At 36.6% G+C, this 26,574-nt stretch overlaps 1 protein-coding gene across 1 annotated transcript in view; it reads left to right on the top strand.

The window, feature by feature from the left end:
* The window catches only part of DMGDH (dimethylglycine dehydrogenase), a 45,334-nt gene that overhangs the window by 5,509 nt on the left and 13,251 nt on the right, over positions 1-26,574 (top strand). The window contains exons 3-13 of the mRNA XM_072359580.1: positions 3,968-4,066; positions 5,296-5,460; positions 5,863-6,067; positions 12,585-12,833; positions 13,960-14,158; positions 18,670-18,839; positions 18,971-19,124; positions 19,505-19,670; positions 22,192-22,322; positions 24,735-24,952; positions 25,832-25,989. Coding sequence (XP_072215681.1) covers positions 3,968-4,066; positions 5,296-5,460; positions 5,863-6,067; positions 12,585-12,833; positions 13,960-14,158; positions 18,670-18,839; positions 18,971-19,124; positions 19,505-19,670; positions 22,192-22,322; positions 24,735-24,952; positions 25,832-25,989 — 1,914 coding nt within the window. The remainder of the gene's footprint in view (positions 1-3,967; positions 4,067-5,295; positions 5,461-5,862; positions 6,068-12,584; positions 12,834-13,959; positions 14,159-18,669; positions 18,840-18,970; positions 19,125-19,504; positions 19,671-22,191; positions 22,323-24,734; positions 24,953-25,831; positions 25,990-26,574) is intronic.

Genomic DNA, 26,574 nt, shown 5'->3' on the forward strand with positions numbered 1-26,574 from the left:
AAGTAATGACTATTACATGAATGTAAAGTAGGTCAGAACTATGGCTTCAAGAACTTGAGGAGTCCTTGAAGTCATAGTATACTGCAGATCAGACTGCTGGCAGTCTTAATTATCGAAGCTCTAAGTACTGAACTATGCATATATTACTCACTCAACAAGTAGTTTTTGTGTAGTTATTTTTTGAAAAGTTGTTTTGTAAGAAAATGTGTAATGTATCATTTTGTTACATAATAGCGATTCTTGCAACTTTCAGTTGATTTTGCTGCTGATAGTTAATAAATCACAGCACAAGACAAATAAAAACTTGTTAAGATTTGGTCAAGCTTGTGAGAAGAGTGGATGTAGGTGGTGCTTATTCCATTTCACTTCAGAATAATGAACAGACTCAAATAAAATGACAAAAATACATCAAAATATAAACATCTAATCTATAAACGTGCTCTGAAATCTCTGCGTCAGTTTTTATAGTGTAATGTCCATTCAAAAGAAAACTACTTTCATCGCTCATGTTCACCTACAGGAACAAAATCTACCTTAACAGAAATAGTGCAGAATCTGAATCTTCAAATATGAGAATGTTTTACCGTGAAATTTAGGACAGCATTCTGGGAGGCCAGCTAGGCTAAACAGGGAAATCATGACAGCATTTCAGTGCAAAAACATAATACACAGGAGGTGGAAGCAGAAAAAGGCTATAAACAGGTAATTTTAAAAAAGACAAAAACCTGTATAGTCATGCAAAGGGGATGTAACTAGAGTTAAGACTGGTAAGGAAGATTAAGGCCAACAGCTTCCAGCATTACATTAGTAGTAAAATGCTGAAGAAGGGAAATGGGGAACTCCTGCTGTATGAGGTGGATGATTCAGCCACACTGAACACTGATATGTCTGAAGTTCTCAATGCCTTCGCTACTACTTTCCACTGGCAAAGTTTCTTGTGCCTCTCTGATTACAGAGTCTGGGGAGTAGAGGAACAGCCAGCAGTGAATAAGTATTGGGACAGGCACAATTAAAACTTGGCTTATGCAAGTACATTGGCTCGCATGGTCTGAATGCACGGATGTGTTGATGGCATTGCAAGATTGCTGTTGTATCATTTTTGAAAGACTTTGGTGTTGAAGGAAATACCCAACACCTGGAAAAGGCCAAAAGTGTCCAACTTTATAAGAAGCTGAAGAGAATACTGGGAAGCTAAAGGCCAGCAACTAGCATTACTTTGGTTCTTAGGAAGTCATGGAGCAAGTTTCAGATGTGTGTCTGGGCCCATAAAAAAGACTATAATTGGGAACAGTCAGCATGGATTTGTTGAGAGTAAAACATACCTGACCAAATCCAGTACCTTCCATGTCAGAATGTTTGAAACTGGGGACAAGGAGAGAGCAGCTCATGTAATTTACCCAAACTTCAGCAAGACTATTATGACTCCCATAATACTTATGTATTCAGTTTAAGATTTTATGGACAATATGGCAAGGACAACTAATAGGTAAAAGACTGGATGCTTGGACTCAGAGGGTACTGGTTAATGGATCATACTCTACCCAAAATTTGGTAACAAGTGAGTTGGGTCAGACGTGGGTCTGTCCTTGGACCTGTCTTGTTTATCAGTGATCTGGAGCAAATGACAAAAGTGTGTACTTGTCAAGTTTGCAGTTAACAACAAACTGCAGGAACCAGTCAATACAGGAAAGGGCAGGGATGTTTCAGGGATCTTACTGAGTGACCTGGATAGACTGGGGAGATGGAATGACAAAAACTTAATGAAATTTATCAAGTACAGATGCAGAGTATTAAAATAATTGTCCATGGACAAACGGCATTTTCTGTCCATTAAGATTTTCCAGACTGGAGAACACCAGGCAAACTGATTTGATCTCACGGCTGACCCTGCATAAAGCATGAGGTTACAGAATTCCTGAGGACCTACTCAGCCTAAATTATTCTGTAATTATATTATCTTAATTTTGTTGTGGTCCAGTCAAGTTATATTTGTCTCATGACATTTCTGAAATCAGAAACATTCTTCATGAGAAGCCAAAGGCATTAAGTATGTTTAGAATTCCTTTCTTCACTTAAAAATGTCATAGATTCTTGAAATTAAATGCACTTTGCATGGTTTTATAGCTAATTTGTAAATAATTTGATTCATTGGTTATAATGACTTCAGAGTCAAATGAAAAAGAAAATCCATGCTTACAGCATCAAGCTCTTTCAAAGAACAGTGGCCACTAACATGGAATTTCCTTAACTTTGGAAAAGGTATTGCTAAATTATTTAGAAAATTTAGAAAATTTAGAAAAAGAAGGAAAGATCAAACTGAGAACATTTTCGTAAATAACTGAAGACAGTAAAAGTAATATGAGGTGGCACAACTTCCAGGTGCAAATGAATGAACTGCACATTGATTATTGTGAATGGCTGAAGAAATGTAAACACTTCAGTGCCTATTTTATTGCTTTTATTTATATATTTATTTGTTACATACACAGAAGAGAAAAAAAAAAAACAACCCTTAGGGCTTATTTTTTAGGAAGCAAGCAAGTTTTAATTACAGATTTTGCAATGAAGCAGCCCTGGGTTTTAGTTAACTGAGGAAATTAAATAATGTGTTCATAAAGCTGCGTGAATCAAGTGAGATCAAAAGCACTCAAATACCCAGTCTCTGTTGTATGTATGTATGTGTATATCATATAGATGATGCCATATCCTAACAAGAAAAGGATGAGCAATATTTTTTATAGTATTTATCTATCCTAAGGACTTCCTGAATTCAAGGTTCTTGTTTTGCATTTAACATGGCCATTGGTGGATACTTTTTGCTCCTACAGATTTGCATGACAGTTTTTAAACTCAGATTGTTTGGGTAACAAACAGTATCAGACGTGCTTAGGGAACTGCAGCCAAATGTATGAATAAAATACTCTCGCAACTGAAAAATATGTAATTTCACTCGTTTGGTACAATATGGTGCTGTATATAAACTTTAACATATCAGAAAGATAAAATCCACCTGAAGAGAAGTAGGAAAATCTTTTTACACTGTGGCTAGCCTAAAACTCTGCTGTTTGTGTTAACTTTTACCTGTGGATTCCCTGCTGTTTTTACCTTAAAATGGCTATGAGCTCAAAGGTGAACTCTGGTGTCTATCTCCTTTAACTATTTTAAAAAACACTGCACTGTACTTTAATATATCCATGTAAGTAAATACATCCTTCATATATAATTTGAATTAATAAGCAAAGCAGTCATTATCTATGAATAAGATCTATTTTAGTCAGCTAAGGGGGATACACTATGAAAATATTTAAAACAATGTAGTTAATTAGCTTGAAAATGTAATGTGATTTTTCCCTTGGAAGAAGGATTTCAGTGAGATGCTGAATTCTGAAGATGCGGAGACATGTGCTTAACTATTTTAAGTATATGTCACTAGATTAATACAGCTGGCTCTAGAGGAAGCAAGTGAATAGTTTTCTTAAATGCAGAAAAGGCTGTGGTAACTTCTTGCTTTCACGTTTGTATGGACCCAAAAGGGCTCCTCAGATTTCTGAAGTCAAACCTAGAAAAACAGTGTGCAAAATACAAATACCAATTTGTTGTGTTACTTCTGAAACACGACAACTGCAGAGACTGAAGTTGATGAGGGTTGTGTGTCACTTCCAAACAATTTGAAACAACTCTATAAGTTAAGGAAGAAAGGAAACTATAGGAGAGGACAACTGCAAGAGTATCGGGAGCTGCCAAATTTGATGAGAAAGGACAGGTGGAAAAACATGTGTGCAGAGAAGAATTCCTTAAGTAGGGAAAGAATTTTGGTTTTCTTTTCATGGCACTTGTCTCTATCCATGTGTTGCTTTTCTTTACAGTATCTTGACAGTTCCTTTTTGAATGACAGTTGAAGGGAGGGAAAGAAAACATTGCATTTCTAATCGTATCACTATGTTGTTGTTCCTTTTTCTTTTTTGAGGCTGGCTTAACTACTTATTTTCACCCTGGAATAAACCTGAAGAAAATCCATGCCTACAGCATCAAGCTCTATGAAAAGCTGGAAGAAGAGACCGGCCAGGTAACTGACTTTTTAAGTATTAATTCAAATATTTATAAATCTTATTAATAGGCTTACAAAAAAGTTTGGAATGGACAGATTGTATGTAATAGTTTGGGACTATCATAAGGCTTACCTTTTATTTAAACATATTCTTCTGCCTGCATGTCAATGCTAAAGTCTGATGCAATGCTTCATCAGTAAATATTTAGGATTGTTTCCAAGATCTTTCTGAAGTTTAAGAAGATGGTTTTCATCAAACATCTCAGAAGTTCAGCAGATAGAGTGTCTGCAACTTTAGCTTCGTGTAGGAACTAAAATAGCATCGAGGATCTGGAATGAATGGATTGATTATGATACATTCCTGCTTTAAACATGTCCACTTTTAATTTCATATGATATGATAGATAGTACTTGAGAAGATTGCTGCAATTCTTCCTATCCCTTTAAGAGTCATGTTTTTATTTAGTGACTTAAGGAATGGGTATGCAGAGAGGGAGTTGTATTCCTTATCTGGCATCATTCAACCATTCATTTACTACTCTCATGCTTGCTTCATACTATAGCAGAAACTGCACGATACTCATAGTACTAGTCTACTAATCAGTTAATTGTCCTAAAAAGCTTTTTCCTTCTTTCTATTGCCATTTTCTATAGCTACCTAAGATAGCACAGCAAACTGTCATTGGAAGTTCTACTAAAAGCCATATTAACTTCCTGTGAAGTAATGGAGAAAAGATGAAGTACATAATATATACCAAAAAGTGAGAATATGGTGTCTAAATATGTAAGGATGTCTACATTATTATAAAGATAAAAGGGAGAGAGATTATTCATTGTGTTAATAAAAGTGCTTGGTCAGCTCGGCTTATTCTGCCTTATCTTAATAAAAAATTATGTAAGTGATAAATTTTAATATAAACTGTTATTTATTTTCAGATGTGATTGTCTGTTTTGAAAGTGGATCTGTAAATTCAAATACTAATCAGATCTTAACAGAAGCTTTTTAGAACTTTTTTTGATGATATTATGTATTTATTTGGGAAGCTAATTTGATAACATTTAAAAAAACCCAACAAATCTAAGAGTTTATTCTATATCCTGTTCCTTCAAGAATGCTTGACTTACATGAGTCATTTTCATTGTGCTAATGACACAAAACTTCTGTGGACTTTCCACAGTATGGGAACATGCATTTATGGAGTTAAGTAAAGGTTCTTGCATTATTTCTCTTCTACTGTTTCATTTAGGCTGTGGGGTTTCATCAGCCTGGCAGCATCAGAATTGCATCAACCCCTACTAGGGTGGATGAATTCAGATACCAAATGACTCGTGCTGGTTGGCATCCAACAGAGCAATACCTAATTACACCTGAGAAAGTGCAAGAGCTATTCCCCTTATTGAACATGGATAAGGTAAAGAACCTAATCTTATGAAAAATAACTTCTACTGCATTTAAATATTGATCAAATATTTAATTCTAGAGCCTATTCATACAAGCGGTATGAGAAACTCCTGTTTTTCAGTGAAAAAAGAAATGAATGAAATCACTCAGATTTTAGTGAATACTCTATGCTATAATTCTAAAGCATTGGAGCCTTTAATTACATGGGAAAACTGAGGAATTTTACTTCATTAGGGCCACTGTTAAGTCTTAATGTTCTATTTTTTTAAATTTATTTTGATTTGTCTCCTTAAGTTTTACTTAAGAAATCAAAGAAGTAGATCACATTTAGAAAATAAAGCATTTTTGAAACAAAATTAGTTGATCTTGATTTTTATATGCTTACATTTTCTGTGATTTTTCCTCCATTTAGGTTTTAGCAGGCCTGTATAACCCTGGAGATGGTCATATAGATCCCTATTCTTTGACAATGGCTTTGGCTGCAGGAGCCAGAAAATATGGCGCCCAATTAAATTATCCAGTCCAAGTGACTAATCTAAACTCTCGATCAGATGGGACGTGGGACGTTGAAACTCCCCTTGGAGTAATTCAAGCAAAGAGAATTGTCAATGCTGCAGGTAGGATTTAACGTAATCATTTTTATTCTCTTCCGATTTACAAACCAGATCCACTGAGGATCAGTATTGAATTGTGTGATTTACAGAAGTGAGTAATATATGGGGTTTTGAGTATTCATTTGGTTTGTGGTAAAATATACTCTGTGTGTATTACTTTACATTATTATGAAAATTTAGCTCTCTAGTTAGTTGCTCTTGACTAGGCATTAATAATATTTCTTTCTGGTTTGTCTCCACAAGTTACTAGTTAGACTGTCTTCTTAGATTTCAGAAGCAGAAAAGACTCCTTCTATTATGCACTAAGTTGTGTAGAAGAGACAGTCTGTGAACGTTGACCTCTACAATCTTATGAGAACTACTTAGGGAGATGGGATATACAAATGAAGTAGAAATATCTTCATCATTTTTTTTTTCAAAGAGACTGAGAATTTGTACCAAGCAAGATAACTTATTTTTTCTCTAAGATTTAACCACATATCATTGAAAGGGAAGATTTTTGTTGTCCTTTGTATAGTATTATAAATGTGCACTTTGCTTAACAATGCATCTGTACAGCGTAATAAAGATTTCCCAACTGCAATATGCTATTTTTATTTTTCATATTGTTAAAGAAGCCAAACTGATATTTCTACTTCAAAGAAACAGGTTTTGTTTTTGTTTTCCTAAATGGGTTGAATGAGACAGGTACTCCTCCTGTTGTTGGACACACTAACTATGGCTAATACTTTAAAACATGAGTCCATTGGATTGGAAGGCAGTAATCTGAAAGAGTGAGATTCTTGAGAAAGGTGCTGGAATGTGGTTGGGAGCCCTGGCAACTTCTGTGCTAGAGCACCTGAGAGGTGTTGAATAAGGATGTCCAGACTGTGAGAGTCTGTGGTGAAGGCAACAGTGGAGGAGACACAAAAGAGATAGGTTGAAGAGATCCGATATGTTTCATTATAGAAAGCAGAGGAGCTCTTTATTTGGGAAAAAAAAAAAAAAAAAAAAAGAGAGAGAGAGAGAGATAAGGATATTTGAAAACTGGGTTTGCCTGGACTAACTGAGGATTAAAGAAGCAGAAGAAGAAAGAAATAAAAGAAGCAAGAGAAAGGTAGACCTGAGTGGACTGGAAGGAAGACAGAGCAGGTGGGACAGCATGTGGCAAAGGAGGGAAACTGACTTGCATCTGGAAAGAAGACTAACAAACTAGCTGAGAAAGGGTGGTGAGAAGACTGAAACAGTGAGATGTTTGGAGGGAATGAATTAAAACAGTTGTACTCTGGACAGAAAAATCTTATGTATTGGTGACCCTTTCATGTAAGGAATGCAGAGAGCGCTGTACAAGACCATTCCAGGCTTTCAGTAAAGACTGAGAAACCCACTGAAAAGTGTGCTTTCTCATCTGTATGCCTTGCATACACAGTTAGTCATCTGCTGTTGCTGTCAGTCTTTCTGAAATAGTCTACATCGAATTTCTGTGCATGGACTATCATGATGTCAATGCACTGTGCCATAATGACATTTTGAAGAGGTCTAGAGGAGTTCAGTGTGCTTATTAGAAAGCAGGTAACCACACAGACAGGAAAACTACATTAAAGTAATTTTATGTAAACTGCAAAGCCAAGCACTTAGAATACGAAGGGCATCAGTATTTAGATTGCCTTTGGATTCTTAGTTTGTTTGGGACATGAACTGTTTCATGACAGCATTCAGTTACAAAAAATCATAACTTCTCTTACTGGGATCCTTGTGTCATTTCTTAGACAGGATGGATGCATTAGTCTGGAAACATTCCAATATTATGGAACGAGGATCTCTTTTGACAGTCAGACTTCTTATTTTTCTTATTTGGACCCCAAACTTGTAGATATTTATAATTCTAAAACATTGGCTCAGCATCATATGGATGAAGTATGAGTTTCACAGACGTAGTAATTTCCTTAAATTTTTGTATTGTACTCATCTTTAGCTTATACATCACTAGGCAGAATTCTCTAGTAGCTGCTTCTCAGAGTCTGTTAAAATCAAAATGAGCCCTTACAAATTTTTCATAGTCTTCTTCTGACTTCATATCTTATTAAACCAAAAAATATACTGCTCACTCTTCAGCCAAAATGAACTTTGGAAGCATGTATTGCTTAGCATTCTGGCTAAGGATGTGAACTTAATACTGAATAAACCATATCTCTTATAAATGTTCCTTCAGCTAACATTTATTCTTCTTCTCAGCCTTATCTCATTCCACCAGAATGGCTCTCCACATTCTTTCTTCCTCCCTCATCCCTCAACCAGCATCTGCCGTGAAATTGGAACAAACTAGTTTAAACTTTAGCTGTTCCTTATGTGAGATTTCAATTTTGGAACAGAGTAGATGTCTAATAAATAATCTCTGACACGAACTAACTAGCATTGAGGCTGTTAGAGTGATTTTCTGCCTACTCATAACAGAAAGTTGATTAAAATCTAAAAAAAATAGCTTATTTAGTTTGTTTGTGCACTGTATGTATGCATACATAAGCACACATGTTCAGGCCTGTGCACAATCTGTACACTACCATTATACATATGTAGTGATGGAAGATTCTCTCTACTTTTAAATACAAGAGATAAATTACATAGTTGAACGGATATGCTCAGTAATATCACCAGTAAATAGTTCTGCATCAGATGTTTTGCAGTCTCTAGAATTTAATCTTTATAAATGTCCTTGAGATGTAATTTATGCCTTCATTTATCTCTTCTATCTGTGATAGGACTTGACATCTGCTTCCAATTATAATTTTGTTTTAGAGAACATATTCTCTCCATTGTCATTTTTGTGTTTATAATGGCTTTTGCACATGGTTCAAAAACTTTAAACAAAGAAAGTATGATATATTTCATTTAGTAAATGCCAGCTGTTGTGGTTTTGAACAATTAAATGAGCATTTAGCTCAAGTATGAATTTTTTTTTAGAAGCACGATAAGTAAGATTTTATTTTGAGCATGCCTAAAGTACTTGCTTTTAATTTATTGGCAGTTTAAAATCAATTGTTTGCCATGTATTTCTGGAAAATTAATGCTTTTCTAGCTTTGTGGGTTTTTTTTGTTTGTTTTTTTTTTTTTTTAAACAGTTTTGAAAGCAGCAAAGTTATGTTAAGTCTACCATTTTTACTTTCTCCGAGGATCTTGAATATATTTGCTCTCTATATGTTTTCAAACTAGTTTTGTTTTAACAAGTAAGCAGAAATATTGAATTTATTTGAATATCATGCCTGGAGTATTATTTATTTTGCAAATATCTCTTTTAAGTCCAAACAATTTTGGCAAGAAAAGAGCATGTGATGCTAGATGTGCTATTTCAATTTTTTCACTCTTCAGTGGATCATTAACTGACCTTACTTTAAAACTGTTTTCTTTGGAGGTGGTCTGGAAATGCCCAAATAAGTTCCCTACAGATCTTGATGTAACTTTCAATTGTATCATATGTATATCATATGTGTATATATATATATATATCTACAAACACACACATACATATATGTACATACATACATATATATATACACACACACACATATATATGTAGTCATGTTAACACATCTACAGTGTTACAGTGTTCCTAAATCATAACAGTGAAAATGAGAGAGTTGCTTTCAAATCTGAGACATTCCTAACTGACTACTACAAGCTTGTCCTGCACGAAGATTTAATATAGAAGAACTCACAAAACCCTTTATAAAATCAAGGCATGCAATTAATACTTTTGCTAATTATTGGGTATTGGTTGTATGACCTTTACTAGATTTCTGGAAAGAGCAACAGTAAAAGACCAGACCTTTTGCTGATTCAGGGGGAAGAGTTCTCTTTTATATAATTTAAATAAATTAACCCTAAGCTTTCTGTGAAATCTAAAGCACTGTTAAATTACTGTAATACCTGCATAAAGACTGATTGTAGTTGACTAGTCAATGGCCTGGACTTGATAGAAATGGGTAGTGTGCAGACTGCCTAGTAAATGAGTGAATTATTTTTTAATTATTTAATTAGTAATCTTTAGGTCCCCTGAGCCTGGGCTTAAAATCACATTTGTATTTGTCACGTAATAACAGGGGAAACTCTTGAAGATGTGCTGGAAATTCAGCTTCATGGGGTTTTCTTGGTTGTTCTTTGCATTAAGAAGCATAAATCAGGTTTCAAAAGCCTTAAGAAGATGTTTTGAATTGGTGTACAACTATGGCACAATCTTACCTGAGCTAATTTTACCAACTTAAAAACTATTCTGTCCGTGAGTTTCCCCAAGTAACGTGGCTGCAGTTCAGGAGGAAATGCAGGTCTTGCATATAGGATAAATGCAGAACATGATTTACTGTTTGTTGTTTTTTTTACTATTTACTGAACTATTTACTATTTCAATTGTCTGAATTTCCTCATCTTGGATTTCACTGTCCCTTTCTTCACCTGGCTGTTAGCAACTGTCAAATGAATTACCACAGAAAACCTTCCTCTTGGAAACTGGGTATTTTTAAAAACTCTGAGTGTTAGACCCTGAGGCTGGCTTGGAATATTAAATAGAGGATTAACAGCCCTTCTGGCACGAAATAATGGCTCCAAGCCAGCATAGCCCAACTCAGTTTTTCTAATTGCCCTGGCTTTAGGCCTTGCCAGAGATGAGAGGATGTATGCCCAAGTTAGTGTCAGCCAGCAGCATGGGATGGTTCTCTCTGTGGAAGCATGGAAATAAGGCCAGCAGGGCAGGGATCTTGCCAGCAAGGGTCTCATCCCAAACGGTGCAAGGGACAGAGTGGGGGAGGCCAAAGACTGGCACTTGTCATCTCCCCATTGTCTAGATTTCCAGACGATTTGTGTGGAAGATGCACAGACATATCCATAGTGACGATCCCAGGCTACAGACAAGACAGGAAGTGAGTAGTAACCAAGGTCAGAGACTGCTCAGTTATCAACAAGCAGGTCCATGGTGATGAGACTGGGTTGAGGGGCCAACCTGGAAAGTAGTCCACAGATCAGGGTCTGGATCAATGAGGTCCATGGCCAGGCACAGGCATGGTTGTGACAGAGCTGTAAACAGGCACACCTCCAGTCAAACCAGCTCAGACTGGTACTGAGCGGAGCAGAAGTGGGGCTACAGGACCCATGGGCAGGGATGTAGGTGAATGTCACAGTTGAGATCACTGGGGCATGTTAGTGCTCTTGGGGTCCTATGAGCTAAAATTTGACCAGTTCTTGGAAAATGTAGAACTGAAAAGTCTACTTCAGAAGCCAAGTAAGCTGCAAAAAAACTGCAAGAAGAGAGAAAAACTGCGTGTTAAGCTGATCATCAAGAGTGTAGTCTTTAGGAGAAGGGGAAGCTCTGTTAGGTAGCAAATCTTGATAGCTTTTCTTAGAATTTGGAGCTGACCAATAAAGGAACCAGTCTGCACGGCCTCCTTTTAGGGAGTACATACAGCCCATTGCCTTTTATTTGAAAGGCCCTGTTGCCTCAGCCTCTTCTTCGACACTGCCTTCTCCCAAACCCTAACAGTGTTGCCACAGGCTCCTCTGAAATTCCTACTTTGTTGGATTTTCTGCTTTCATTCCCATTTTTGAGGTTTCCATTCTTTCATCCAAAGAATCAGGAAAGTGATGTTGAAGGATATTCTGAGCTTGTAAGAGCATCTGCCATCTCAGTCTTTTGTATCTGCTCTATTCTTTCATCAATACATTACAACCTCACAGCAGACATGAGCCCTGCTTCAGACCTCAAACTAAGAAGACACTGGTACATCACCAGTACGCATTAAGTGAATATGTCTAACAAGGTAGAAACAACTGGTCAGAAAGGACCCCAGCAGAGAAGAATTAGGCTTTTATTTTATCTGTCTAAGTTTACATGAAGGACCTTGAGCAGGCTTAAGGACTGGGAAATTTTTACTTGCTTTTTCTGTGGTTTATATCTGAACATTTAATTAGACAACTGCAAGAAAGTACGCTCAATACTTGCCAATAGGAAAATCATAATGAATTGACTATTACCTGGAAGGCGTAATTAATAGAATTTGCATGGTACATAGGAAGAAGGGGGAAAAATTAAACAGATGAAGGAACTGCCTTGCTGTGTTAGGACTTCACTGCTCTCTTGGAAAAGCATTCTAGCTGTTTTGTTTGAGAGTAAGAGGCTAGGACAACAGCTCTGGTATGAGCTAATTTATCTGCTTGTGTATTTGATTTCTCTGCATTGCTGACCTACTTTGAAACAAACCTTCAGGGTTGTGGAACTGATAACTGAATTACATTCTGAGCTTTTGGAAATATATTTTTCAGTGATGTTTTTGAGTACCTATATATACATATATGGTGGTAAAATTAGTAACAAGTATGTCAAATCATTGACCGAAAGTAATTCTGGATAATACAAGAAATAATTTTAAAAGTGAAAGCATGAAATAGATTCTTCACATTCCACAAAGCAGAATGCTTTTAGACAATGTTTTACTGTTTTTTTCCATTAATTGTATGGAAAGTGTTTGAATGTTAGTATTTTGTTTGTTTTCTGTAGGATTTTGGGCCCGTGAAATAGGCAAAATGATTGGCCTGGAGCACCCTGTCATACCTGTCCATCATCAGTATGTTGTGACATCAACTGTCCCTGAAGTGAAAGCCCTAAAAACAGAATTGCCTGTGATTCGTGACTTAGAAGGATCATATTATTTAAGGCAAGAAAGAGATGGTCTTCTATTTGGTCCATATGAAAGTCAGGAGAAGATGAAGCTGCAGGACTCTTGGGTCACAAATGGAGTCCCGCCAGGTAACTGAAAAGATTAAATCTTTAGATTTGATACTCAGTAGCATATGTTTTAATCTGTATAACTCCCACCATGTCAAAACGCCAAATATGTTGGAAAACAGAAAATACTTGCAATACATGATAGAGATTGAAACAGAGAAACTATTTTTTTCAAAGAATAGTCGCGACCTCTAATGTAAAAAACAAAAAAAGGTAGAAATAAAAATGCACAACTGCAACATGTTCTTGCCTAGTCTCTGAATAGGTGTCTGTTGTGATTAAATGCATATACTAAATCTGTTTTATACACTCTTTTGCATCTGAATGGGGTGTTTTTTTTAAGCTAACGCCCTGTCCAGTGTACTGACAGGGGCTTTCAATTTTTGACTGTTCTCTCAGAAGTAATGTGGTTTTCCAATAGGAGCAGAGATGCAGCAAAGAAATGTCTTAAACAAAGTACTGCTTTCAGATGTAAGTGGAAGAGAGCTGTAGATTTGTATTGAATTTTTGTATGAAATTATTACAAACTTGCCATACTGCTGATTATTAGAAAAAAATAACTGTGTTACATGTGTGCTCCAGTTTTCCGCTAACTTCTTCACAGAAATTTATCCTAAGTCAGTGTATTGATGTTTGAAATAAAAACCCACAGAAGTCATTTCCTAATGAAGAGCAGTTGGGCTTTGAATGACACTTTCACAGCTTCCCAAGGTTACTGCCTCCACTAGTGACAAGTCCTTCTACAGTGCACAGACTAAAGACTGAAATATATCAAGGAATTCAGTAAATGCCATGGAAGTCATAAGTTGACCCAAGCTCTATCTTTTTTTCTCCCCTCAATTTGTTGCCATAATGAGATAAATAAATTGATCTTATTAACGCGGAAGGAAGTTTTCTGTCTTTCTCTAGCTCTTTTCTATTTCGTTGTTGAATTTGCATGACCCTGGAGTTAAACAAATATGCATAAAAGACAGTGACAGTAAACTTGATCCTGCAAATAACTAGGGGCATATACACACCATTTTTCTCATGTAGTGTGGTAAAAGTTTGAACATACTGATAAATTCTGTACAAACTATATGTATCTAGCATAACTGTATTTAAAGTTTTCAGTGTAATTAACAAGTATATAATGATATTCCCACAGGTTTTGGAAAAGAACTTTTTGAGTCTGATTTAGACAGAATAATGGAATATATTGAGGCTGCTATGGAAATGGTTCCAGTTCTAAAACAAGCAAACATCATAAACACAGTTTCAGGTCCTATTACTTATTCTCCAGACATTCTTCCTATGGTGGGGCCACATCAGGGTGTCAGAAATTACTGGGTAGCTATTGGGTTTGGGTAAGTAAATTTGTTGTGACGTATTTTGCCTGTCATATTATTAAAATAATAGCTAGCTTGAACTTTGCAAAAATTTTTTTTCAGTTTGTTTCCTCTTTTTATTCTGAATCTATCCCATATCTGTGATATTTCACGAAGCAGCAGGAAGTGAGTAGTATTTGGTACTGTCTGCTTAGCAAGTGAAAGCCTTGAAAGTGCTGAATTTTCCAGTTTGTTTTATGCATCATTTTGAATTATGTTGTGTTCATAAATTGCTTAGTATATGCTGAAAATGGTATCACTAAAGTTGAGGTTATTGTGATGAGGTTAATATGACAACTGGTGTTTATTCTCTTCTGCCCACTATGATATTTTCTTTGAGTCTGATTTGCATTTTATATAGTCTGGCTGCACTGAAGTCAGTGGTAAAACTCTTGCTGACTTATCTTTAATTGTCTTAGTTTGCCTGTTGTCTTAAGACTGATAGAATGAAGTGAATGCAATTCCAGGTGCATGTTATTGAACACGTTCTGTTTACATTGCTCTTCCAATTGCCTAATTTGCTGTTCAAAATCCAGCTAAGCTTTTCCTAGTGTTCTTTCTGTCCAAACCAAACAAACCCTTAGATTGTAAGATAAGGCAGTATCACTGACTTGCTTTCTGAGGCCCTCAAAATAAAAGGGTTTGGTAATTTTGCAATGATTCATTGTGAAAGGTGTTCACCTTTGCTGCTTAGATTAAAAAAAAAAAGAACCAACAAAACTGTTATCTTTCAGTAACATTTGCAGAACTTACAGTTACAAAAGTGGTTTGCCTAGCCCTAGTTCACTAGAAAGACTATTTAAGTTCATTACTGTGCTGCCAGACTTTGGAGCCTGTTTTCCTTCATTGGCATCAATGGGAGCAGAATCAGAAGTTCCATACAGGAATAACTGGAGACCAGTTTGTATGCTTAAGTCTCTTAAAAAAAACTTATTTCAGGAATTTGATTAATCTCTGAACATATAGGCACAGGTTGCAATTATAATGCTGTCACTGGATTAGTTTGTCTGCTTTTCAGGGACTTTTGACTCTGTTCTGCACTTCTGGGTCGCAGTGATGTTTCTGCCGGTGTTGTAATTTTTCGTGTGCATTAGCAAATCCTTATCTCACAATCAGCTGGAATGGACATTGTGACAGAGGACTTAGTGCTGTTAGTTTAGAGGATTTTTATTATCTAAAATTAGCAGCATGCTAGGCATTTTAATGTGCAAAGAGGTTAATAAGTATAGTTAGCAGGGCATGTAGCATGTTTATTATTAAGGTTGCTCAATGCTTCCCATTTAAGACTGCTTTCAGTTATTTATAGCTTTGAAATTTTTAACAAGAGGCTAGCATTCTATTCAGGGAAGTTGGCGTCAAGGCAGTATAACTACTCAAAAGAATGAGATTATTGTCAGGGATGTTGTTTTGCCATGTTAAGCTTTTTTGGTGGAAGTCTTTCTTTCAAAGAACTCTTAATGTTCCTATTTGCTGAGAATGAACTTCACATTCATTCTGACAGCAGTGACCTAGAAGACATATCTTTCTGCCATTCTTCAGGAAGTCTATAGATGAGGCCCATTCACTAGTCTTTATAAAAGTTAAGGCTGATAAACACTTAACAGAGACTCACTCGATTTTCTTGAATTCTATCCACAGTTACGTTGTACAGCCAGAGACTGAATAGGAGTTTTCCTACAGAAATAGAAATATTCAGTGTAGAAAAATGGCTGAACCTGGAATGAAGTAACTAGAACAGGGACCACTGTGTTCAGGGACTTGGATTTTCTAGGAATTCGGGCTGGAATGGAAAACTTCAAAAGTCAGAGAGGAGGGATCATGAGCAAGTACGGCACAGGAATAGGACAGAGATGATGGAGCAGATTGCATGGAGCAGAATATCATTGGCAGGAACTGGAAGGAAAGAAAACAGAATGACATGTTGTGTTCTCTAAGGCAGGCTTCTCTAAATTTCCATATGAAGATAAACTCTAAGCTGTACCGGTCTTTACAGCTATACCTTGTCATCACTGCAAACTATAGCAGAACAAAGACATGGTTTAGTGAGCACTATTGGTGATGGTGGATGGTTGGACTTATGGGTCTTTTCCAATCTTGATGATTCTATGATTCTATTCTTTTTTAATACAGTCAGCTCTCCTTATCTGAGTTGACGAGGGGGTTGGGCACCCTAGGCAGTTTAACATCTTTGATGATGTGGACTCTGCTGGGAGCACCATAGGTAGTGAGCTATATGTGCAGAGTCAGTGTTGGAAAACTCTGCAGAATGCAGAAACCAGTCAGCCCAGGTGCAGCTTTGTACCTGTCATAGCAGCTCCACATTGCAGGGCTGGCACCTGGTCTGTCTTGCCCATGGAGATACTGTGCCATTATCTCACCAGCCATCAGCTGAAGATAAAAAAAAATTCACTACATTTGAGCTGTTGCCATCCATAATGGGCTCTGTGCTGCATTACCCCTGCTTTTTGGATGCAGTTAATGGTGAAGGGAAACTTGGGGTGGCTATAATGTCTTCTGGAGCTATGTTTACAAAACTGAAACCCATGAATATCTCACAGTTGGCTAACTAAATCAACACCAAAATTGGCTGGCTATTCAGTAGCACTTAGACAGTGACTGTTTACAAGCTGTTATCATGTGAATCTGAAGATTTTTGATGAACATCCTAAAGGAGTATGTTTGGCAGAACTACTTCATGTGCTCAAATGCCTGATATTAGTTATTTTAAAAACAAAACAAAACAAAAAAGCCACTGCAAAACCCCCCAAAACTGTGAAAATATATCCCTATAACAACAGCACTCTATCAAAGTAATCTCATGGAGACTATGAAGTCAGGCATTCTACAGCTAGAAAGTGCCAGGGCTAAGGGATAGGACTAAATCATCATCTTATGTATGTGCAATAGGATCTATCTATCTATCTATCTATCTATCTATCTATCTATCTATCTATCTATCTATCTATCTATCTATCTATATGTGTGAGGGCACAGAAAATTTATGAGCAGCAATTCAGGTTTATTTTAGTTTCACTATTGAGTGTGACTCTCTGAGAATGAACTATTGCATCCTAATTCAATTTTGGTTTTGCACAGGTTTACTATTTCTTCAAGATTTTTTTTCTATTCTACTCACTGGAGCATTCTGTAAATAGCTTAAGAATTTGTTTTCATTTGCTGTCTATGCACAAGGATATTTGGACCCTTTCTGAGACATGGGAAACTAATTCACAGATATATTAGTATAAAATGTTTTAAATCACGTGTTATTAATTATTTGCCATTAATCATTTCAGTGTAAAATCCTAGATGCCTTTAATTTAGCACTGCATGTTTCTGTTTGGCTTTATGCAGGCTGAATTGTACACACGTACTGCAGTACACCAAAGATCATTGTCTCTCATCTGTCTGGTTTAGCTGTGGGGCAGAAACATAGAATCACAGAATCACCAAGGTTGGAAAAGATCTAGAAGTCCAAATGTTCACCTATTACCAATAGCTCCTACTAAACCATGTCCCTCAACACAACATCATGTTTCATACATTGCTGTTTTCTCAAGGATATTAAGATGTTGAGCATTTGAAAGATCAAAATATGTACAAAATGCTTAAGTAAGAAACCCTTGGATCTATCATTTCTTAACTTTTGAGTGTGAAACATTTGTGAGGTTTTAACTTTGATGTCTTCTATTGTTCCTTCAGTACAAATTTCCATCAAAAGAACTCTGTGTCCTGATGTGTCACCCTCTTACCAGATAGAAACAGGACAGGCTTTTGCTGCATACTGGTAGAAGAAAATTCCTCCATGTGTATTTGTTTAGCAGAAATTTTCTGGACCTGTTTCTCTTTGTAGGACTGGAGCATGGAGAGGGCAAATCAAGTAAGGAAAGACAGCTCTCAGTTCCAGCTCCACTGCAAAGAAGTCTCCTAGCTTTATCCCTAGTTTCCCACAATTCTCTGATTTTCTGTGGAGCAATGTAAAAAATATTGCTATTATTCCAATTTATTTAAGACTGTCTTGATAATACTATCTCTTAACTTTCTCTGCCGTTCTTGTCTCTGTAAAGAGAATATTCACCATAGCTGCTAGAATGTCTTAGTCTTGTTTTCAATTCTGAGTCTGGTTTAATCAAATTTGATTGTAAAAGATGTACTTTGTAGCTAGAAAGTGTATTTAATGGGTATCATTTAATTGAGAACTTTATTTAATGTTAACTGTTAATATTCCTGGCAGAGACTATTAAATTCTGAACTTCAGATACAGAGTTTTCTGTAGTCTTAAGCACTACAACTACCAGACATCTGTGGAGTTTTGCTACTCATGGTGCAGTAGAAGTATCTGCCAGTAAAGAATGTAATCTTGGAAAACAAGACAAAGTGGAACAAACAACAAAAAGGAAAAATTAGGGGATGTAGTAGCAATATGTGCTGTATTGACTGAAAAAAAAGGCAAGTTTTGGCACTGCAGGGCTTTCTGTGTTTTTTTAAAGGTATGGAATTATACATGCTGGTGGCATAGGAAAGTACCTGAGTGACTGGATCCTTGAAGGGGAGCCTCCATTTGACCTGATAGAATTAGATCCTAATCGCTACGGAAAGTGGACCACTACAGAATACACAGCAGCCAAAGCAAGAGAATCTTACGGTTTTAATAACATTAGTAAGAAAATGTTTTTAATTGTACATATATTCTGAAAATCAATTCCAACAAAGCCTGCCTCTAGATTTCTGTTCACATACACATTTGTACATTCTGTCCTGTGATGCAGTTTTTTTGTCTTTCTTCTCTAGTTATTTACCCTAAAGAAGAAAGATTTGCTGGGAGACCAACAGAGAGGTCTAGTGGGCTGTATGATTTGCTGAAAACAAAATGCTCAATGGGCTTTCATGCCGGATGGGAACAACCTCATTGGTTCTACAAACCTGGAGATGAGACTGGATACAAGTAAATTATAGATTATTCATATATTTCTTTTTGTCCAATAAGTTGTCAGCAAGGGCCAGATGACTTAGATTAAAGGCAAGGATACATTGATTAGTTGTTTCAGCTAAAAGTGTCTACTAGGTTGATCTTCTATTATTGTTTTTTCTGTAAATTTACGTATGTCAGACTACTACTTTCTTCCAACATTTGATGAGTTCAGTTTATTCTACAAAGTGGTTGATAAAATATGAACCCATATCTTTCTCTGTTGTTAGAGGATTTAATCATTAAGCTATGTTAGACCAAGCAAAATACTGGGTAAGCTACCTACATTGGAATGTCTATCTCTTATTGAACTGAAGAAACTTCAGTGGCTTCAGTGTATGAACACTCTGTTTCAGACCCAGTTTTCGGCGTACAAACTGGTTTGATCCAGTGGGTCGTGAGTACAAACAGGTTATGGAAAAGGTTGGTGTGATTGACCTGACACCATTTGGCAAGTTTAAAGTAAAAGGTGCTGATTCTGTGAAGCTGCTGGATCATCTGTTTGCAAATGTTGTTCCAAAGGTAAATGGGATTGTGATAACTGTTTTAATGTAAGATTTAGGCAAACAAGATGTGTTTCAGAAACGGAAAATGTGACATAATATTGTCATAATATCTTTCAGATAGCCAAGCACTCCTGTCTTTTGAAGAAATTTCAATGTCAGGAGCAGGAACGGTGGAGTTTGTACTAAAGTAGCTCTCAGATGTACCTTTTGATGCAAATCATTGAGTGGCAGAGTTGCTGATGTTATAAGAATCCTCATTCTTGTAATCTTGTCTGAACATCTACTAAAGGAGGCCACCTCGAGCTGATTGCTCAGGACTGTGTCCAGATGGGTTTTGGATATCTCAAAGGATGAAGACTCCAAAACCTTTCTGGGCACTCCATTCCAGTGCTTTGTCAGGCTCAAATTAAAAACGTTATTTTCTCACATTCAGACAAAATGTTCTGTGTTTCAAATCCTGATCTAAAGAAAACCTGGAATTCATTTACAATAATACTTGAATAACTTGGAAGCTGCTTACCTAAGATGCAGCTTCAAGTAGCAAAGGATAGCAATGGGATGTGTTCTTGCCAGACCATAGCTGGATTTTGTATTTTTCCTGAATCTGCAAATGAATGTTTTGTTTTGTTTTCAAATTTGTTTCTTGCTTGTTTTCCACACAGTTCATAATGACTGTCTTTTATATCTGGCTGCCTAGAGCAGGTGGGGTTGCAAATGTTCAAGATGTTCAGCTTTCAAACTCACACCTGTCCTCTCTCCATAATTCCGAATCTGCTCACAGATACTCAGAATGGGAAAAATGGCACACTGGCAAACTAACTCAGGTTTCTTATTATTGATCCTCAGTTCATGGTAGTGCTCCTTGAGTCCGTTTTGTCTTCCTGCTTTGTCAGCCATTCTCATCTAGTGTCTAACTGCAGAGATCTAGCACCGGTCAGTGGTATATGAGATCCTTTCTAATGTCAACAACTCTGTGACTCAATGATTTGTATCAAAAGGTATGTCTTGTTCTTTTCTGAAGTGCTGCAGCTATGAGGTTCTGTTATTCTGGGTTGGAATTACACTTTTTGTTTTTGGCTATAGACTATGGTTTTGTCTATTTTAGACAGCAGAAGGAGGAGACACGGGGAAAACATTAAGTACACTGAAACTATAGTCATGAAGTTAGAAGTCTTCTCAGAGCTCAGGGCCAGCTGGATATGAAGCCTGTACACAAGAAAGATGTCCCATAGATTTCAGAGAGAAAAAAGAGATCCTAAACAGCCATATATATTTCGTCATATATTTTACTGTATTAAATAGTTTAAAAGTCTTCTCTCCAGCTTTGTGTAGAGGTGGTGTGACTATCATCAGGTGGCATTACTAACACTTGTTGAATATATTTATATTTTGAAGTTAAAGCAACATTAAATGGGAAATTATGAAGACAAAAGTGAATAGTTTATGTAGGATTTGGAAGAGTTGCTGAGGAGAAAAAGAAAGAGCAAAACAAAGCAAACGGTGTACGAGTACACTTAAAAATCTAGCTTTCACGAGAGTTGATTGATTATTTAAGCTGTCTGGTATCATTCATTCTTGTCTGAGTCATGAAGTAATGCAGTGAAGTTACCAGAGAGTCACTTGTACCAAAACCAGACTGAATGTGACCAGCATCAGACTGCAAAAATTCAACTGCGTACCTGTAATGTGCTGGTAACTCTGCTCATGTAGTATGACGTTGTAAAAGGATGCCAGTATCTGCAATACTGTCACTTTTTTTGTTCAGAAGACTGGAATCCAGGCTTTTTCTGATTGATGAGGTTTTTAGGAAAGCAAAATGAAATAAGAGAGGTAAAATTATTTCTCTGGAATCAGACAGGAGCAGCAGCTCTAGCACATTTAAATTTCTGTTTGTACAGATGGTGTCTGTATGAACACGCGTACATGTAACAGTCATAGCTAAATACCTGTTGAAATTTTGCCTTTTGGGAAAACATTTATATACAGAATCAGATCCACATATACAATGATGTTGATTCATAGGCAAGAACTGGATAGAATATGAAAAAATTGAATACATCAGGGCACAAAAACATGAACAAACTTAATGGTTTTTCCTTTAAATTAAGAGACAAAGTATATGTCATCCTTTTGGGCTTCGAAAATGTTATTCACATGATTGAAAAACAATATTTACATCAATGTTCTGTATTAGTTTTTTGTTTGTTTGTTTGTTTGTTTGTTTGTTTTTTTAATTCTGATGATCAGCAAACAAACTCAAATTTATTGGATCTGTTTGCATCTAAAGGGCGTTCTTGGTAACATTTAATACACAACCAGAAAATATTTGCAAAGATCTTTATTTATCTGATTTCTGTGAAGAAAAATATGGAATTTAGCCTGTAAATGTTAAGCTTGGATGATTCTCTCCTGTTAGGTCATAGCGGAACAAGCATAAAAAGTTGTTAAGTAAGTGTGTATTTCCACATATTTAACAATGATTAAAAATTCAGAGGTTTTTCTCTGCATCCTTACTAACTAGGCATTATACTCTGTAGGTTGGTTCCACAAATATAAGCCATATGTTGACACCCAGAGGAAAAGTTTATGCTGAGCTAACAGTGTCTCAACTGTATCCAGGGGAATTTATGCTTGTAACTGGCTCAGGGTCAGAACTTCATGATCTGAGGTAAACTTATTTTTGATATCGTAAGTACTTAATGCCATACAATCATATTAATATAGAGATCTTTTTAATAAGTGTCAGATAATTGGTGGATAATTTACTGACGGTTATGTAATATGCTTTAATCTAAGTAGTTCTTGTTTTATTATTGAACCTATTTGTGTTTGGCATTGTATGATGGAACATGGCATGGTTGTTTCTTTTCAGTGTTTTCTCTTACGTAAAAAAGAGAACTGACTTTTAACACGGTGACCCCAGAGGCACTGACCTGGCTAATGGAGATGAATAGTATTATTTCTGATACTGTGATAATGTCTTCTGCTTTGGGCTCTGGGGCTACAAAGTGAAGTGAAAGAAAGGAGGTAGAAGCAGTTGCAAGTTGACTCCATTTCTTTTTTTTTTTTTTTTTTTCCGTCAATAAGATGCAATGGATTTTTTCTTTTCAATCAGATTTATACATTTTTATACAGATTTTATACAGTTTATTGTGTTATTAGTGCCTGTACACACATAATACAGAAAAAGAAGATTTTTTCTTACCTATAGTTTCTGACAACAGTTCTACAAAGTGAATCAATACATGAAAGCTGAAATTTACTACCCTTATACATGATGCACATTGCACTTTTGTAACAGCCCCATGCTTTAAAAAAGGACAGGCCTAATGAATTTACCTTTGAGGAATTTCCGCAGTGCTTTTTGGTAGTTCCTTGGGCCTGAGATCATTAAACACTGTTTAACAAAACAATAATTTATAAAATTTAAAGAAAAAAACCTTTCATTTACTTTGTGAATTTCCTGAAAGATGTACGCAGCTTTAGTTTTTAATCAGAGCAAGACTGCACGCTGAACTTGCTGCCAGTACTTTAAATACCACATTCAGGAACCAACAATAACATTTGTACGTTTATGTTAGCACAGAAATTTATGTTGAGGTTCATCACGTTCATTCTGTTTGATGCTTACTCTTTTTGTATACTGGGGTTTTATTAACATCTTCTGAATCCAGCAGCAGGTCTGTGTTCAAGGCTTATAATTTTATGATTTTACTTCTTTCTCTTAACAGTCAGCATGGATTTGCCAAGACATCATGCTTGATCAAACTGATATGCTCCTGTGATGAAATGATTAGCTTGATAGGTGAGAGTAGAGCAGTGAGTATTGTCCACCTGGTCTTCACTATGAGCTTTGACACAGTCAAAGCTTGTAGACAAGCTATGAGTTACATGGACAGACAGTGAGGTTGAATGAAACCTGGCTGAATGGCTGAAACCAGAGCCCAGTGTTCAGTGGTGCAGAGTCTATCTGGAAGCACATAAATGTTGGTGTATTCCAGGGGTTCGTGCTGAGTCCAGTCCCATATAAAACATCTTCTTCATAATGATCTGAATGATAGGGCAGAGTGCACCAATAGCAGGTTTGCAGAGGACACAAAACTGGTAGGAGAAGCTGATTTGCCAGAGAATTGTGCTGCCAACCAGAGAGACTTCAGCAGGCCAAGCAAATGGGCTGAGAGGAATCTCACAGATTTCAAGGAGTTCAAACTTCTGCACCTGGAGAGAAACAGAAAAATGTAACAATAAATGCTGGAGACCACCAGGAAGAAGCTTGGTAGAGAAGGATCTCAGGATACAGGTGGACACCAGGTTGAACACGAGCCTTGCAGAAAAAAAGCTAGTGTATCCTGGGCAGTAGTATCATTGATGGGCTGAAGGAGGTAATCCTTTCCTTCAGCACTGATGGGGCCACATGTTGAAAAGTGTGATTAGTTCTGGGCAGTCCAGTAGAAGAGACATAGCTATACTGGACAGAATCCAATAAGGGGCCATTAAGTTGATGAAGGGACTTGAAGCTTCTCTCCCAGTTGGAAAGGCTGAGTGAGATGGGACTGTTCAGAGTGGATGTGAGAATGCTCAAATGGAAACTCAGCATTGTGTATATAAATACCTGAAGGACGGGTACAAAGAGGACAGAACCAGTCTGTTTTTAGTGGTGATGCATCAGGACAACGGACACTGTTCTGTCTGAACATTAGGGAACAGCTCTTTTACTATGCTGGTGACAGAACGGTAGGACAGGTTGCCCACAGAATCTTCTCCTTGGAGATCTTCAGAAGCCACCTGGTCATGGTGGTGGGCACCCTGCTCTGGGTGTCTCTGCTTGGGCAGGGGTTGCAGCAGATAGACCCAGAGACCCCTACCAACCTCAGCTGTTCTGGGATTCTGTGAAATATTCTGTGAAAAAGCATATCTAAGTTCTCCCACTTTCCTCACTGTACCTTAGACACTTGTGTTCTTTTACCAGTTACCTCACCAGAACTTGAGCAGTAAGAAAAACCTTTCATTTTCAATCTTGATATGGATCAATTATATTTGGATACATAAGGTTAATGTCATTGTTGTGTTTTACACGCAGATGGATAGAAGAGCAGGTAGTGAGAGGTGGATACAAAGTTGAAATAGAAAACGTGACCGATGAGATGGGAGTACTGGGTATAGCAGGTCCATATGCACGACGGGTCCTCCAGAAATTGACAGCTGAGGATCTGAGTGATGACTCATTTAAATTTCTCCAGTGTAGACATTTGAAACTGTCTGATATTGCTGTTACTGCCATAAGGATATCTTACACAGGTGAGTGATAAGAGAAGAAAGACTCTTTAAGAGGCAAAAAAATAATATAATCAGTATAATCAAAAGTATATTGAATAATAAACCTCGCTATATGTTCTTAAGTAGGTTCACCACACTTTTTTTTTATGTGTGAGGAAACCTAGCACATTGATTTTTCAGATGTAATCTGGTCATGGTCGGTTCCAAATTTTCCAAGATCCTCTTCTCTAGAATATCCTGTGGTGTAAATATTTATTTTACAGAACAAAAGGGCAGTTCTGATAACCTCTGTGGTATTTGCTGCAAAACCAACGTCAGGAATTGGCTTTGGATTACCGTATATTTTTTGTCAAGTGCTTTTAAAATGTAACACTGAAATATGGAATATTTGCTTTTCTGAGTTAATTTTATTTCTTTTTTATGTAAATCTCTATTGCAATGGAATGAATTCAGAGCTTTCTGAAGCAGCTGAAGTCACTGAAATTCATATTCTCTTTCTAGTGTGCAAAGTATGAAATGTTCCCTTTTTGCTTATTTGCAGTGTTACATGTGCTGTTCACTTGCCGATTCATCACCTGCTTATAGTGTCTTAAGCTTCATCCCTAAGTGCAACTTTGTTACATGATCTTTTCTTGCCAGTATTTTGGGTCTTTTTTTTCCCCCACTTAGATGTCAGTTAACATTTTAAATTAGAATAATATTATCACTGCTTAAGAACTAGGGCGTGAATCCTCTTGTGGTTCTTACAGGGAAATTGGCTTTCTGTATGATAGCAGAATTGACCCTATAACATGAACAAATACGGTGCTGCTCCTTACTTTTTACCAACAAACAGACTGCATTTACTAGGATTGTTTCAGTGCTGAGTTGATGGAAATACTAATCTTGTTTGTCAAACAGGTGAATTGGGATGGGAACTGTATCATAGGAAAGAAGACTCTGCAGCTCTTTACAATGCAATCATGGATGCTGGCCAAAAAGAGGGAATTGACAACTTTGGAACATATGCTTTGAATGCTTTAAGGCTAGAAAAGGGTTTCCGAGCCTGGGGGGCAGAGGTCAGGAAGTCAAACTTTTTTTTTTTATTATTCTTTCTGTTTCTTTATTTCACTTTGACTATACAGCTTTTAGTCTGTATTAACAAAGATAGTATTTGGTTTTTGTTCCAGTTTCTAAGTTTAGCATAAAAATAGATCTGTTTTGAGATGAAAGTACTGTAATTTTGAACAGTGTCTTTTGTAAATGAAAAAATAACTACTGTAATCCATTGCACTGCTGGCAGGGAGACACTTGTGTTGATTCACTGATACTTTTGCCCATTGTGTACCACAAAATTATGATGGTCTTGCTAAGTTTAGGCTTTTGAAATCAAAGATTTGGCAGATGGGTTCTGAAAATGTTTTATTTCTGAGTAATTATGTTATGAGAGGCCAGTTATTCTTGCTTTATCATGTGTTTGTAACTTACTTATTTCCCATTAGTAAGTAAAGTAAGGAAATACTTAGGAGAGCTAGAGAACTGTGGGAAAAACAGTAAAATTCTACTTACCTGATTTTTTTGCCTGATTCCTTTGGAAAGGAAAGAAACGAGGAAGATAAAATGCTGGGCATTTAGGAGTACTTTTGCTTTGTTCACTGATAATT

Source organism: Excalfactoria chinensis, chromosome Z (assembly GCF_039878825.1).
Source record: "Excalfactoria chinensis isolate bCotChi1 chromosome Z, bCotChi1.hap2, whole genome shotgun sequence".
Lineage (NCBI taxonomy): Eukaryota > Metazoa > Chordata > Aves > Galliformes > Phasianidae > Excalfactoria > Excalfactoria chinensis.